General features: G+C 41.5%; 2 protein-coding genes across 5 annotated transcripts in view; both read left to right on the forward strand.

The window, feature by feature from the left end:
• Positions 1-775: 775 nt before the first annotated feature.
• Positions 776-5,671, forward strand: hmg20b (high mobility group 20B). 3 transcript variants are annotated; one of them, XM_084920879.1, is made up of 9 exons: positions 776-863; positions 1,193-1,348; positions 2,039-2,239; positions 2,370-2,490; positions 2,573-2,625; positions 2,712-2,778; positions 2,914-3,129; positions 3,336-3,468; positions 5,084-5,671. In XM_084920879.1, the coding sequence occupies exons 2-9, from the start codon at positions 1,268-1,270 to the stop codon at positions 5,094-5,096; spliced, it is 885 nt and encodes a 294-aa protein (XP_084777005.1). In that variant the 5' UTR covers positions 776-863; positions 1,193-1,267; the 3' UTR covers positions 5,097-5,671. The 3 variants fall into 3 exon arrangements, with proteins under 3 accessions (XP_084777005.1, XP_084777007.1, XP_084777006.1); XM_084920880.1 differs by lacking the exon at positions 776-863 and adding an exon at positions 884-1,092; XM_084920881.1 differs by lacking the exon at positions 5,084-5,671 and having other exon boundaries at positions 3,336-3,472.
• A 3,527-nt stretch (positions 5,672-9,198) lies between these two features.
• Positions 9,199-14,624, forward strand: part of unc13a (unc-13 homolog A (C. elegans)) — a 45,126-nt gene continuing 39,700 nt past the window's right edge. For both annotated transcript variants that reach the window (XM_084920884.1, XM_084920885.1), the window contains exon 1: positions 9,199-9,561. In XM_084920884.1, coding sequence (XP_084777010.1) covers positions 9,540-9,561 — 22 coding nt within the window. In that variant the 5' untranslated portion in view covers positions 9,199-9,539. The remainder of the gene's footprint in view (positions 9,562-14,624) is intronic.

A 14,624-nucleotide genomic window follows, 5' to 3' on the forward strand; every position in this document is an offset into this window, starting at 1 on the left:
ATGCTGCAGCGGATTTTCTGTAGGTAGTTTTCAAGCAGTGGTATCCACGAGAATGCTTACAAAACGTAAAACTTTAAAATAACTGCCTAAACAGGTCCCCGGAGGCTTGTCAAGATGGCTGTCGAGTTGCCAGACTTGCTTCAAGTAGGATTTTGTAACAGAGGTTGAAAACCACCTTTCCTGTATGTGCACACACCAGCAGTTACATACTATGACCACCAGAGGACACCAAAGTACGTAATGGATTTTACAGCAGACGTGGAAAGCACGACCAGCAGCTGACAAGAAGCCCGAATAGCAAACGAACTTCCGGTGAAAACTTAAAATAAAAAAGTACGAAAAAGTCCTATGGCCACGTTGTGCGCATGTTTCACTGATGTGTGTCACATAGTGGTGAGTGCTTCGGTTTAGTCGACCCTGAACTAAGGGCCACAGTGGAAAACATTTTTACTGTCAGCCTTACAGCAATAGAGAAGTAATCATGTAGGAGATCTGTAGAGTAGAAAATAAAGATAAATACTGCTTGTGTTAAGCTGTTTTGTAAAAAAGTACGTAACTTACACAACTCCAACAATATCTACACGACGACAGAGCGTCTTACGTCACCACTTCTATTTTCCACCATGGCGTCCTGCCCTTACAGCTCTTTAAAAATTCATAACATGTTTAAAACCCTGCCTTTGTATTTATTCTACCTGATCTGATTGCAGGGGGAGAGTGCGGTGCATACTGGTTCTGGGTGGAAACGGGGGGGGGGGGTGAGAGGGGGTCTTCGACCAGCCAACCAATCACGAGTCTCCCTATCGACCAATCAGGAGACAGGCAGGCTGTTCTTCCTGTTTGGCTGAGGGATTCATTATCGGGTGAGTAATAAAATCCAAAAAGTAGAAATATATTTGTAAAAATCTATAATTTTCCGTGGTGAAGAAACACTTCTACTTTTAGGAGTGCCTGATTTTCATTTTTTCCACCGGAAGGGTGGGCGGTGTGGATTATCTTTTATTGTGTAGATTTCTGCCCGTTGTGTGTGTATGTGCGTGTGTGAGAGCTGCGACCAGTTAACGTTAGCCACACTGAACTGCTAGCAGTCAGGTTAGCTTGAAAATCGGCGTTATTGTGGGGAAATAGCTAATTATAATCGATGCTAGTAAATATATTTTGTACACTACTTAAACCTTCTAATTCTGCACAGATTTCTCCCCACGGAATTACTCTCTAACGGATAAACACGTTTTTATTCTGAGAGTCAGCTGCACGGACACAGATCATGGGAGGGATCAAACAAGAGCAGAGTGATGCATCACAGCAGCCCAAAGCTTCACAGACAGCGGATCAACCCCCAGAAGAGGTGAGCACCGCTGCAGCTGACTAAAGTGGACTGGATTTGATGCAGTCAATTTCATTTAAATCTTTTAATTGGGAAAATAAGGGTGTTCATATTTGGTTAAATACTTTGCTTCAGCAGGTACACTCAGGTTTTAGTAATAGCGGACTCCACGGAGGGTCCTGAAACTAAGGACACACTGTGACTCATTAGTCTGCCAGCAGGGTCTTGATGGAGTGCTTTTCTGTGTCTCTTCCATCACTTGTTTTTGCATGCTCTTTAGATGTGGGCTTTGACTGGGCCATTGCAGCACCATGCTTCTTTTTTCAGCCATTCTGTTGAAGGTTTGCTGCTGTGCTTGGGATCATTGACCTTTTGCATGACCCAGTTTAATATACAGAGGAGTCGATGGTTGACTCATTGACTGCAAAACAAACCCAAAACATTACCCTTCTTCTGCCATGCTTTACAGATGTTTTGAGGTGTTTGTGCTGATATGCATCTCTGCCTGGGTCTCATCGGTCCAAATGGCATAGTTCCAGAAGCCTTGTGGTTTGTTCAGATCTATATTTGCAATCCTGAGCCCTGCTGCCATGTTCTTTTTTAAGAGCCAGTGGATCTTAGCTGATTATTAAGGCAGTCACTAGCTGCATCAGGAGGAGTTAGATTAGACTGTCCCTGCCTTTCTGAGACTGTTGTTTCATCCATCTCCAGCCCAAGAAAAGAGGCTGGCCGAAGGGAAAGAAAAGGAAGAAGGTGCTGCCAAATGGTCCCAAGGCACCTGTTACAGGATATGTGCGCTTTCTGAATGAACGGCGAGAACATATGCGGGCCAGATACCCTGATTTACCTTTCCCAGAAATCACCAAGAGACTCGGAGCAGAGTGGACACGATTAGCTCCGATGGACAAACAGGTAGCTTTTAAAAGTGTCCCATGCACATGCAGATTGTTCAATATAACACAAAATAACGTCATCAGCTGGATATTTAGTGATGTTTTGCAGAGAGTGTTGTTGTATTTGAACATATTTCGTATACCAATAGCGTTATCTGGATGAAGCGGAACGAGAGAAGATGCAGTATGCCCAGGAACTGAAGGAATATCAGCAGACTGAGGCCTATCAGATCACGAGTGCTAAAATACAAGACAAGAGGATCAAAAAAGGTAACAACTACCCTCTGCTTACTGCTTTAGAGTTGCTCTGTCTTATGTGAGCTGTATGTAATGCACATACACTTTTTTTCAGAAGACACACCATCTGCAGTTATCGGCACTAGTTCAGGATCCTCCTTAACAAAGGTAGGTGACGCTTTAATCAGTTATTACTGTTTTCTTCAGTGTCACTTTCCCGTCAGTTGTCCATTTGCTGACTCTTTCTGTTTTAGGCTTCTGACCTCTCAAACAGATTTGACATTCCTATTTTCACCGAAGAGTTCCTCGATCAGAACAAAGGTAACAGAGGAACTGACAGCGCCTGACTAGTAGTGTTAAGACAGAACTGTGCCGATGCTCTGTTAGGTAATCGGACATTCTCGATTAAACTTCCAACCCCGTCAAACTCTTTTTATTTTTATTCTCTGCGTTCAGCTCGAGAGGCAGAGTTGCGACGCCTCCGTAAGGCCAACATTGAGTTTGAGGAGCAGAATGCAGTGCTGCAGCGGCACATTAAGGACATGTACAATGCTAAAGAGCGCCTGGAGGCTGAATTGGGGCAAGATGAGAAACGTACCCAGGCTCTCCAGCAACACTTGATGGCCATTAAGCACACACTGGTCAACAGTCTCTCATCGGTGCCCTTGCCAGGTCAGCATTGTTTGGGTCAGAGTCATGAAGGGAAATGCAGTAGGAGGGCAAAATATTAGATAATGCTGCTGTTATTGAATCTCTCTTTTTTTCCTGGCTTTTAAACATGTGGCTATAGCAACAGCAAGGTTTAGTTTATACATATTAGAGTCTCGTCTGAAATGATCAAAATTAAACATTTGCAGTTCTGTATTTATCCTGAACAGGTACTGGGGAGACAGCATCTCTTGGAAATCTGGATTCATACCTGAGTCGTCTCAGCGGAGTACTCGAGGGCAACCCTCATAAACACCGTGCCCTGCTTACCCAGCTTTGTGAGGTCCTATCTCACCTGGACAGGTAATCTAATTATTATATCCAGTACTCAGACTGATAGGGTGGAAAATTTAAAATAGAATACTGGGAGCTGTAATGGAGCGAACAGATACTCGGTGTCGTCTTCCAAGAGATATATCGATTTGCTTGCCAAACACTGGCTCTCTGCGAAAGCAAAAGGTTATACCTGAGTTTGAATAAGTCTTTACACTTGAAATTCAATGTGATGGACTCAGACTGGGTGTAACACCATCAGTTTTTTTTTCCCAGTTAGTGGTCTGGTCTTTGTTAATGCCAGCTCAGGTGCAGCGTTTACTGTTTAATGCTGCCAAACACATTTGACAACAGCTCAACACTTTGGCTTATCACATCCTGTTTTTGTCACAGATGTCACACCAGAGCTTTTTCTCACACTCCCTCCTGTGGCGACACAGGTGTTCGTGTCAAAAATATGAAGCTACGTCCAAAAGCTGGTTAGCTGCTTTGGGTTTTATACATATAAACAAACAAAATGTTGTTTGTTACTTGGTCAGCCTTATTGCTCAGTTATAGAAGAGCAAACATAAGACAACCTCCTTTGCAGCTAGGAAACGCTGGTGGTTGCCTGGTGATTGCATTGAACTTTTTCACATTTGACCAACTGTTGACCCAGATGTTGAGCATTCCCCACCATAAAACATCTGGGTGACCACTTTCGATCTCGAGGTGACAGAACAGGTCACCTGGCGGGAGGCAACCTGTCTCCAAACCATCTGAGTCGGTGCTACTCAGTCTGCAACAGCAACAGATTCGCGATTTTTGCCGATTTAGTAGTGTATTATCACAGATCGGATCGAATTGCTAACCCGATCTCAAACGTTTTATCCCTGACCGTGTCTGCAAACGTTTGCAGTCTGTTGCCATCTTCAAAGCAACTTTTCTAGGTGCTCCAAAGTTGCTTTGAAGGGAAAAACTGATTGCAAGTGATGCAGACCTGATCCCTGACTTCGAACCAACAAGATTACAAGTTCATTGGACACGGTTGCAACCATAGCATTAAAGGACGCCTGCACAGGTAGCAATTCGCTTTTACACTTCGTTAGTTGTTAGCAAACATTTTAGGCTCTGGTTGCCTGTCGTATGTTTACCTTTAGTTTATTCATTTCGGGTCACACCCTTTATCTCTTGAAGTGAAGTTGACTTTCCCTGCTTCACTAAATTGCCGCTAGTCGCTTCTTGCATGGATGCTTCTTTAAAGGCTGCATTTACTGCACAGGCATGAATGGTGTCAGTTTTCTCATCAAGAAAGTGAACAAACCAGTTTTTAAAATTTCAAACCATTACTTAGACACACGTGCACTGTTATTAAATATATTTGTCTACATTATAAATATAACTAATTACTTTTACCTTCAGAGGTGGTTGTGTTTGAAATGCCTCCAGAACTACTGTGTAGGGCTCCACATTTACTGATTACTATATTATTTTCCTTCAAAAATGAAGCACGCTTTATGATATGTGCATTACTATTTCTTAACAAATGCAACACACTGTAGTGTTCGGTGTTATATTGGTGCAAAAATTGCACGTGTCCAGGGTCTCCATTTTATCGTTTTGCTTTATATCTTGTCTCTAACGACGTGTTTTCATTCCTTGCCAGTGAGAAGTTATGAGGAGGCTGCAGACAGAGACACACCCAGTCTTGGATCACGGACACGCGAGAGGCTTGGTGCTTTTAGGTCAAATCATTGCCAATCAGCAGAGCATGTAGATAGGAACAGGTACTTCAGAACAACACACATAATCCATGTCTGCATGCCTATAGTTTATGAATATGTGTGGATGTGTGTATTCCCACACATACATTTTGTGAATGTAAGTCTGCGCAGCGGGGTTGAGGGGGCTTTACAATTCATAAATGTCATCAAATAAAATGTCATTTTACTTTCTGAGCTGCCTTAATTAAGTCTTTTGGGAGTCACCTTCCCCTTATCGTGTAGTCATCTACAAGTACATGGCGTGTACAGAAAGCCGAATTATCAGTTTACTGTAAATGATTTGTGGCGTGTGTTTGGCGGAGGGATGCATAAGTAGTTATTTTTAAAAACTGGAAAGGGGTGAGTATGCATGGTGGAATTTCTATTGATAATGTCAGGTTCTGAAATGGACAATTTGTTTGCCATGTTGCCAGAAAACTGAATATTTGTATTTTTCCAGATGTTCATTAAACCATTCTGAAAATGGAGAATTTATGCACATTTATTGTTGACATAATTGTTTAAAGTGCACAGCCTCATGTTTAAAACAAATAACAAAACAGCACGTCACACCTGCAGAGGTAGACCCCACAGCAGGTAACTAATTAGACAGGGTTTTGTTAAATTCAGTGACTGTAAAACGAGGAACTGTAATGATGCAGGGGATGCTGTGTCCCAGCAGAGGGAGATGTGGGCCCACACACGGTTACAGCAACAGCAGCTGAATCCTGGACTAGCTTCACTGAGGCGTGCTTCATATTTTGCGAGTGTCATGCCAAGGTTTAAAAACGTCATCATTTCTGGTATTTAGATTTTTCTGCATGCTGCAAAGTTGGTCACAAACAGCTGATGTGCTTCCAGTCGGGCACACTAAATCAACTTACCTAATTACCTTCTTAAAGTGGATGGTTTTTTTGCACCTCTGAAATTTTTAAATCTCAAACTATTAATGGCAGAGGAAAGGGGAAAATCAAGCACCGTCAAAACCATCTCCCAGCCCATCTTGAAGTATTTGATGAATTTTCTTTACTGTTCCCATCTTACCGATAAAGAGCCCCTTGTTAAGCCACCTGCTGAAACACGGAGGCACTGGAGACAGTTTTGATGGACAGGAGAGACACCTGTGCTGTCGTCGTGGCCAAATGCTGCCTAACTACACTTTGGCTGAATGCTAAATTTGTGATGTTAGGAAGACCAGGCCTTCCTCCCACAGTTCATCTGACACTGAAATGCCCAGTTCTTCCTGAAACGATCAATATTTACTAACGTCATAGATGTCATGACAAAGGGGTGAGTGTGTGTGTCACATATCTGTCAATTTTTCAGATGAGTAATTCATAAAAACGCTGCTTCGATTGTGAACTCTTAGATACAATCATCTATACAAATCACAAAATTGAACATGTGGATTTAAAAAAGATGAGGATGGGTATATTTACTGTGGAGCTGGAAGTATAAAGCATATTTATCTTTTCTATGTTAAGCTCACCAGCACAACAAAGTCTCTTCTGCTTCCAGTCCAGAAATACACAATCCATCTGTGCTGGTTTGAACAAGTGATTGTATGCTCTCGGGCTGTGTAGCAAGACATTTGGCAGTCCATAAAAGTTTTATTTGATTTTAAATCTGCAGGGAGTTTCTGAGAATGGAGTTATAACCACGTAATTTGTAGGAAGGCTGTACTCTGGAAGAGAACAGCACTCAGAGAGGTCTTTGAAAGTGACGTGGACTTGATTTTTAACCAGAGTGCAGAGACGGCAGATCGGTCGGCAGCAGGGGAGTCCCATTACCAGAAAGGGAGAGCACAGTAATGATACTGTCATGGTTCGAATTTTTTGAGGAAGAGACATACGACTGGAAGTCCATAGTGGGTCAACACAAATTATTTTATTAAAACACACAGTACAGTGTGGGAAGAAACTTGCAACAGCCACCCTACAATCTTCCAATCTTCCTCGAGCAGACCGCTCCCCATCCTTATATTACCCTGATGACATCACAGCTAGATCTTACTGGAAATGATAACAGTTCCAAAGTTCTCCTTATATAGACATCCGATACTACTTTCGAAACAAACAAGTTTGTGATATGTTGTGCAATTTTGTGAGACTGTGTGTCCAACCGAGAGATTGTCCTGAGACGACCTCCCTGTTCTTAGTACGTGCGGGAGTGAACGTGCGTACTTTCCATGACTCTCTATGTGCATGTTGGTGTGGGCCTGAATATGTGTGTAGGTGAATGTAGAAGGCCCTACTGGACCCACAGCTTCGAGAGGTGTGAATACAATGATATGGATACCATTTGCAACAGCTTAAGCAGATAGAAAGAATGATAGAGAACAACAATAGACTAATTAAAGTGATGATAATATACATACATCAATATTTTGCTCAGATTACCATAGATATAATTCAGAGATTATTCTGTCAACTGGTTCGACAATGATGAATGATTGACCAATGATAGTTCTGATTATAAATCGTCACCATAAGAATACAAAATAAAATATCTCTTGTCCACAATACCTAAATACAGGAAGGCCAAAGCCAACCTATGTTTACATTCTTCTACAAGCCGACTTTAACAATGCAAGGCTTTTCATGTGCCCAGACAAATCAAAGGATTACTGAATCCATTTGTCTGCACACAAAGGGGAAGGTTTTAGAAAACCTATAAACATCTGCAGCTGATTGTATGATGCAGGCGATTGTGGAAAGGGCACCGATTTCCATTTTCTGCTGTGAGCCTCGACTTTGTCAAAGAAATTCAACTTTATGAAAAATCTGGTCAGATGAATGTGTTACTGTTTACACTTTTTCTTCACTATTTGCCATTAGTAATAGTATAGGTGATGCTAATTAATATAAACGAATATATTTGGAAATGTTTTGAGTCACCCTTCATTTCTTTATGTTTTGCTTCATAGGCAACAGATGTTGTTGACATTTTTAAAAGTGCTTTGAGCAATGCAACTCCAGCCTTTCTGGAGGAAAAGTTTTTTAAAGTTTTGGGGCATTGGCTGCTTTTTCACTCACTCTCAGTCCAATCCTTGTCTTTCTTAGTCCGTCTGCCTGCTGCAAAAGCAACAAGTCTTCATTTCTTCAGCTGAATCTATGAAAAATATTTTAAAAAGTGTTTTTTCATCAACTAGGTGATTCACAAACTCCTATTAGCCAAAAACTTGGCACATCTCAGCATGATGTGCAGTGTCTCCTTAAAAATCGTTGTAGTATATACATGGAAAAAGTGCCAGGTTTAAATCTACATCAGATGAACAGAATCTAAAAGTCCTTAAGAAAACTTCCAGCAAAAACCTGACACAAGATCTGAGATGTGCATCTGGACCTTCAGCCGATCCATCTACTGTTCATTGAAGCCTCATCTGAAACGGTCTCAGTGGAAGGAAGAAGTCATTCTTAAGGAAAGGAAACGGGGAGGGAAGGCTGAGGTGCGCCAAAATATACAAGAACTGGACTGAAAATAAATTTGTGCCAACGGGTGTGATGGAGTGATGAATCCAAATTGTCATAGTTTGATTCACCATGCAATACCATCTGGAAAACATGTGATTGGCTTCATTTTTCAGCATGACAGGGAACCCAAACACACTCCCAGTGCAATTTTAATCCACGCCTAGATTAAAACCCACAGTGGAACACTATCAGTCATGGATTCCCCCCCAGAGCCTCAGCATTATTGAAGTAGTGTGGGAACCAAAAGCAGCCAACATCCAAATATTGACTTTCAATCTCATTAGAAGTGGTCAAACTCTGTCTTACATACCGAATTTCCATATTAGGAATATTTTCCGATATTTAAATAAATTGCTGCACATATTTCTTTTCTTTTTTTCCCCCAATACCAATATAAAGAAATGAAGGGAGACTCGAGTGGTCTGCACATTACTGTATTTTTCCAAAAATGTCCAAAGTGTAAAGTTAGAAGTTAATAATCGGGGATTTCACTCCCCCCTCCCCTCCCCCACCTTTACACACCACCACCACGCGCTCTTACGTCACTGCCAGGAGCTGTCCACGCAGCGGTGGTGCTGAAGCTGAACAAGATGGCTGTGTGTTGGGGACCGGAGAGCTGAGAGCGAAGGGGTGAAAGAGTCTCAGAAATAAGCAGTCAGCTCATTCAAACCAGAGCGACAGGACGGCGGAGCTGGCGTTCACCCCGCAACTGTGAAAACTTTCATTTTGATCAGCTGTAGCGAATCCTGTCGGGCTCTGGTCCTGCTCGCTGGCGACGGCAGGCTTCTCCATCTCCCGCCCAGCCATTCATCCCCGGACTGTATACTGCACAGATTAGCTCTGCCAGTTAGGAAGCTGGATCCTGTACTAAAGGCGCAAATAAGAGATGTCATTGCTGTGTGTTGGAGGTAAGAGAAAAACTAACAGTCCGTGCGCTGGCTTGACTTGCTGTCCGTTTCCTTGACCTGCTGATGTGAGCAGTTTCCATAGCTCCAGTAGTATCTTTACAGCTTTTGGAGGGTTGCTGGTGATACTTTTACAATAGCCACCTCCTGCAGATAACATTACGGAAGAAATCTGGGCTGTTAAATGATCATTCGATGCAAATAGCAATCTATGAGGCAATATTTCCCATCACCTGCATATTAGTTTGAATTTTTTCGCTAAAATATATACAGAAATCTTGCACTCCTCTGGCTGTCCATGCTAACGGTCCAGCCTCTTTTTTTCCTTTGATTTTCTTTTTCTTTTTCTTTCTTTCTTTTTTTTTTTTTTTTTACAAAAGCTGGCATTGCTACAACCGGATCGATTTATGTAGTAGGCGTATGCTTCTGGCAGCTACTGTCAGACATAGTAAAGCAAGATGATATCCACTCTGCTCGTCCCTGTGAGGAGTGTTTTATTCTTTATTTTATAAAAGGTGATAGCATTTTGATTAAATATGTCGAATGGATCCCTCTCTCAGTTTCCACACATAAATACGCTCTGCAAAAAGGCGTGTTCCATTAGGCTGCTGGGTTTCTTTACATTACGATTTCCCCTAACCACGTGACTCATTGCAATGCTATAAAATTTCCATTTCTCCCAATCCGTCCTTAAACATTGCGAGATTTTCCAATTGTTTCCTGTTACTTAAAGACCCAAAGGGTCATTAAATGCACTTATTCAGTAGAGTCTTTAATATTGTCTATGATGTAAAGGCTGTCAGTGAGGTGTCGATAAAACCTGAGCTGTCACTCTGTTGCTGTAAAACCTTTGCAGCATTTACAGGAAGTCACATGTGTAAAGTAATGTTGCTTTGGCTGGTTTGGGGCTTCATTTCAGGCATTTTGTATGAGGAAAGGACTTCAGATCTTCATTTATTAATACATTATTTCTTTTTTAACTGATGAAATGTAAATCCCTTGTTCGTAAATACAAATTTACCCATGTAGTAGTGAATTTGGGAGTGAGCACTTCCTTTCCCCCTACATAAGGAACTCAAAGTTTATGTCTTGTGTGAGGAGATTTGTGCTTAAAATGACATTTTCCTAAGAGTTTTTAAAAGTTTTTCTGCTCTCCCTCCCAACAACAAAAACTTTCTCATGTTTTTTACAACAATGTCTTTACAACATATCCAAAGAACTATATAATATATAACATTATAATTGCAGCTACAGCTGTGGGAGAACCACAAGTTTATGTAATCTAATATCTGTCTATTTGAATGCATGCTGAAACTGTGCACATCTCTGCCTGTCGTGAGCCACTTCCTGGATACTGCTGCTCCTTTTACTTCTCGCTGAATTGATATGAGTTTTCCTGTTATTACAAATATTTTTTATAACTATTTAATACTTCTAATGCTTAGGATCAAATATGTGCTATGCAGAGAATCTCTCCAGAGTTTTTAGTGCATTTCCAATTCTGAAGGGCTTGATAGGTTTTGAGTTTTAAGGGTTAGTGAAGAAAAGATGAAAAACGGGATTTCCTCAAGCGTCTTGCTGAGATTTAACAAGAGGTTAGAACAGGCTCTTAGTGTTTGCAAAGAGGCTGCTTTGCTGCTGACACCAGTGCTGGAGCTGATTGCACAGATGTCAGGATTGAGATTCAGGCTCGTTGGTGGTCCCTTTATGTCCTGAAGCTTTGTTGGCATAGCAACCCCATTGGTATTTTAGGTGTCTGCTGGCATTTTCTCATTAGCTTCTAAACACACTGTAATAGGCCTGCAGCTAGGTTAATATTGATACTATGTTCTTCCTTTCATGGTGAATGTGAGAAGAATAGAGAATTATGGGATGAACAGTATGGGCTGTCATGCTGGACTGCAGCAATCACACAGTTTGCCTGCTGTGATGTGTGTGTGTCTCATGATGTTAGATCTGGTCTGTGAAATGATGGACTGTGCTACAAAAGCTGAGTAAGTAGATGGCAGCCATCCTTACTGTCACGCTTTGTAGCAAGATGCAAATTCAGGCATTATAGCTCTATAAATGAGTGAGCCATGGCACATGCGCTCATTAGCATTACTGTATAATTTAGCACCATACAAACCTTGACTACATTTGTCTTTTACTGTCTCGAAAACACTGCTATGTTACTGTACTGTAAATTAAGATCAGGAGCAATCATAGCAAAAAAAGATGACAGCAAAGGGCAAATTGAAGTATGTGCAACAGTTACAATGAAGTATTCACATTCTGTCGATAACAATGCTTAAGCTGTAGATACTCTTTCTTGTATATGCTATATATAATCTTTAAACCGCTGACTGGCAGTTGTGCTCTCTCAACGCATTTAGCATAATGGCACTCTAATTCTTGTTGCAGGTATTATACTGTAAGGTTTACTGTAAGATAAAGACCCTATAGTATTCTGGAGAAAACCCCAGCAATCAAACAACCTATGAGCTAGCACTTTGCAACAGTGGGAAGACAAAAGCATGGCTGGGTGGGGGTGTGAGGAGGAAGAGAAAAGAAAGAGAGCAGAGGGAGACAGGTGAAAAACCATGGGCTAAAGGAAAGAAGACACAAATTTAATGACATGCTGCAGGCATATATAAACGCGTGGGGAGTAAAAGAGAGGTCAGTGGAGAAGAAGCGCTCGGTGTATCACATGAAGTGCTGCAGCTGTCTAAACTTATAACAGCATAACTACAGGTTGGTTAATTCACCTGATCCAGCTTAAACATTAAGGCAAGGTTTTATTCTAACCTTTAAAGCAGAGAGGGTGTCTCTGCTGAATCCAAACTGGGAGCTGGTTCCACAGAAGACAGAAAAAAGCTGAAGGCTCAGCCTCCCATTCTACTTTTAGAAACTTTAGGAACCACAAGTAAGCCTGCAGTCTGAGAGTGAATCACTCTATAAGGATAATATTGTGCTATGAAGTCTTCAAGATACTATAAAATCCTACTAAATTCAATTCTAAAAGAAAATAGAAATAAGCCCTCTCTCACTCTCTCTCTCACTCATCAGTCTCACTGCAGCATTTTTGATGATCACATTGTTACTTACTAATACCTTCGCCTAAAACATTGTGTCTGACCAGATACTGGTTTCTGGTTTCTAAGGCTATTAGGACCAAATGTAGCAGCCTCAGTTTTTTGGGTTTGGGAGAAGAAAATTGCAGAGCAACCATCCCTTTATGTAGTTTAATGTCATCTGGCTTCATAGATAAATAAAGCTGAAGATCATCTGCATAGCAATGAATATGTATTCTGTGTTTTCTGTTAGCATTGCTTAAGGGAGGCAGGTATAATGTAAATAGAATTGGTCCCAGCACAGAACCCTGTGGAACTCCAAGACTAACTTTCATATGTGAAGAAGACTCCCTATTTACATATACATTTCTTAAAATCTTACACTCAACTGTATCAAATGAGGGCTAACAGCAGAAACACAAAAATGAGTCCACTATCAGCCATCGGCCCTAAGAAGGTCATTCGTAACCATCACCAGTGCTTCTTCAGTGCTAAGATGAATTCTGCAAACTGATTGAAACTCTTCAGTTATACTATTATACTGCACATGATCACCCCGCTGTTTTACAGCCACTCTTTTGTAGGTCTAAAGGCTAAGACGGCTGGCTCAAGTAAAAGCTTTTAAGTACTGGTTCAGTTATAGCCACCTTGAAAGCCTGTGGTAGACATTAGTGACTACTTAGACCTTATTTACTAGTTAACATTATTAATAGACCATCAACTTCTAGTTGCACTGAGGTCACTGTGACTGAATATTATTTAGAAAACAGGGATGAGCTTTAATCACCAATTATTTTAGACTTGCAAGCTGTTTTTTTTAATGAATGACCATTCAATCAGTGTTCCTTTCTTTTTTAATTATAATATTTGTAATTTCCTTCTGTGCGCTCCCTCTTCAGTACTACAGGTTGATATTGCTGTTGCTGGTGTCAGTATAATGGCTCTGATGAAATAAAAAGAAATAAAAAGCCCCTTTAGCTCCTCTGAACCAGGGCACGAGTAAAAGTATTTGTCCAATTTTCTCGAGTGAAGAAAGAGAAAATGAAATCCTGTAATCACCGTGGCACCGACTCAACATTTTCTGTGGAGGTTTTGCTCAAAATATGTAACTCTCTTTATTTTTCACCCACACCGCAGCAGTAACAAGCTACAGAAGTGTTGGTTTAGTCTCATGCCTGTGAGCAAGTAACCCCTCCACCACCCCACCCCTCTTCCCCCAGCTCTTACACACACACACACACACACCTCTCCACTTTCCAGCACCCACCCCCCCACCCCTGTCACACTGAAGTGGTTATTTTTAGTGTTGGGGATGCAGCTCACTCTGCCTGCATCCGGCTCCACAGAGAGATTAATGGAGCACAAGAGAAAGAGATAGAAAGGGAACACACGTGCACACTCACCACATGGCAGGGGAAGCTTGTAGGGGCGAGTGATTGACTGAGAGAGAGGGAGAGAGGACCGATGGCTGGTGAGGAGAGGACTGTATATGTGTGAGAGAGAGTGCTGGCAAGGGTGCAGCCGAAGGTGCATCTGTCAATTACTGCCTACTTAAAAGCAAAGTACCCATTTGAACTCGTCTTTGTCGAATGCATGTTCAGTGCAGTGAACCTTCCTCACCCCTTTGGCACGACTGCCTTGTCAGCAGCTAAAATATCAGGAAGGAGACTTTACTTTGATGTTGGCTAAGAACACACATGCTTCACGACACTTTCTACTCTGGCACTGGTTTCTTGAATCTGAATAATATTTAAGTGATAAGAGTGATCCCAGGGGTTTCCTGGGGTGATGCTATTTTTAGAAGCCAATTTTTCCACAATGATTATCGCGCCTGCTCTCTGTCACTGACTAAGAAAATGACTCAGTGTCTTTCTTTGTCATCATCATATTTGAAACTGTATTTTCTGCCTTTTTTTTCTATTTACTTTCCTCCTCTATACTAGTGAGTCGGGCTGTAGGCTGTGCAATATAAAGAAATTCTTCTTTACATCCGTTCACACGTGCATGTTGCTG

The sequence above is a fragment of the Perissodus microlepis genome, chromosome 23 (genome assembly GCF_051167445.1).
Source record: "Perissodus microlepis isolate ML-2025 ecotype Zambia chromosome 23, ASM5116744v1, whole genome shotgun sequence".
In the NCBI taxonomy this organism is placed as follows: domain Eukaryota; kingdom Metazoa; phylum Chordata; class Actinopteri; order Cichliformes; family Cichlidae; genus Perissodus; species Perissodus microlepis.

What these genes read in the sequence shown, in the direction of transcription:
- hmg20b (XM_084920879.1), top strand. Translation starts at nt 1,268, where the DNA reads ATGGGAGGGATCAAACAAGAGCAGAGTGATGCATCACAGCAGCCCAAA. An exon ending in TAGCTCCGATGGACAAACAG is followed by an intron (nt 2,240 to 2,369) that starts GTAGCTTTTAAA and finishes GTATACCAATAG; the next exon opens with CGTTATCTGGATGAAGCGGA. An exon ending in CTCATCGGTGCCCTTGCCAG is followed by an intron (nt 3,130 to 3,335) that starts GTCAGCATTGTT and finishes TATCCTGAACAG; the next exon opens with GTACTGGGGAGACAGCATCT.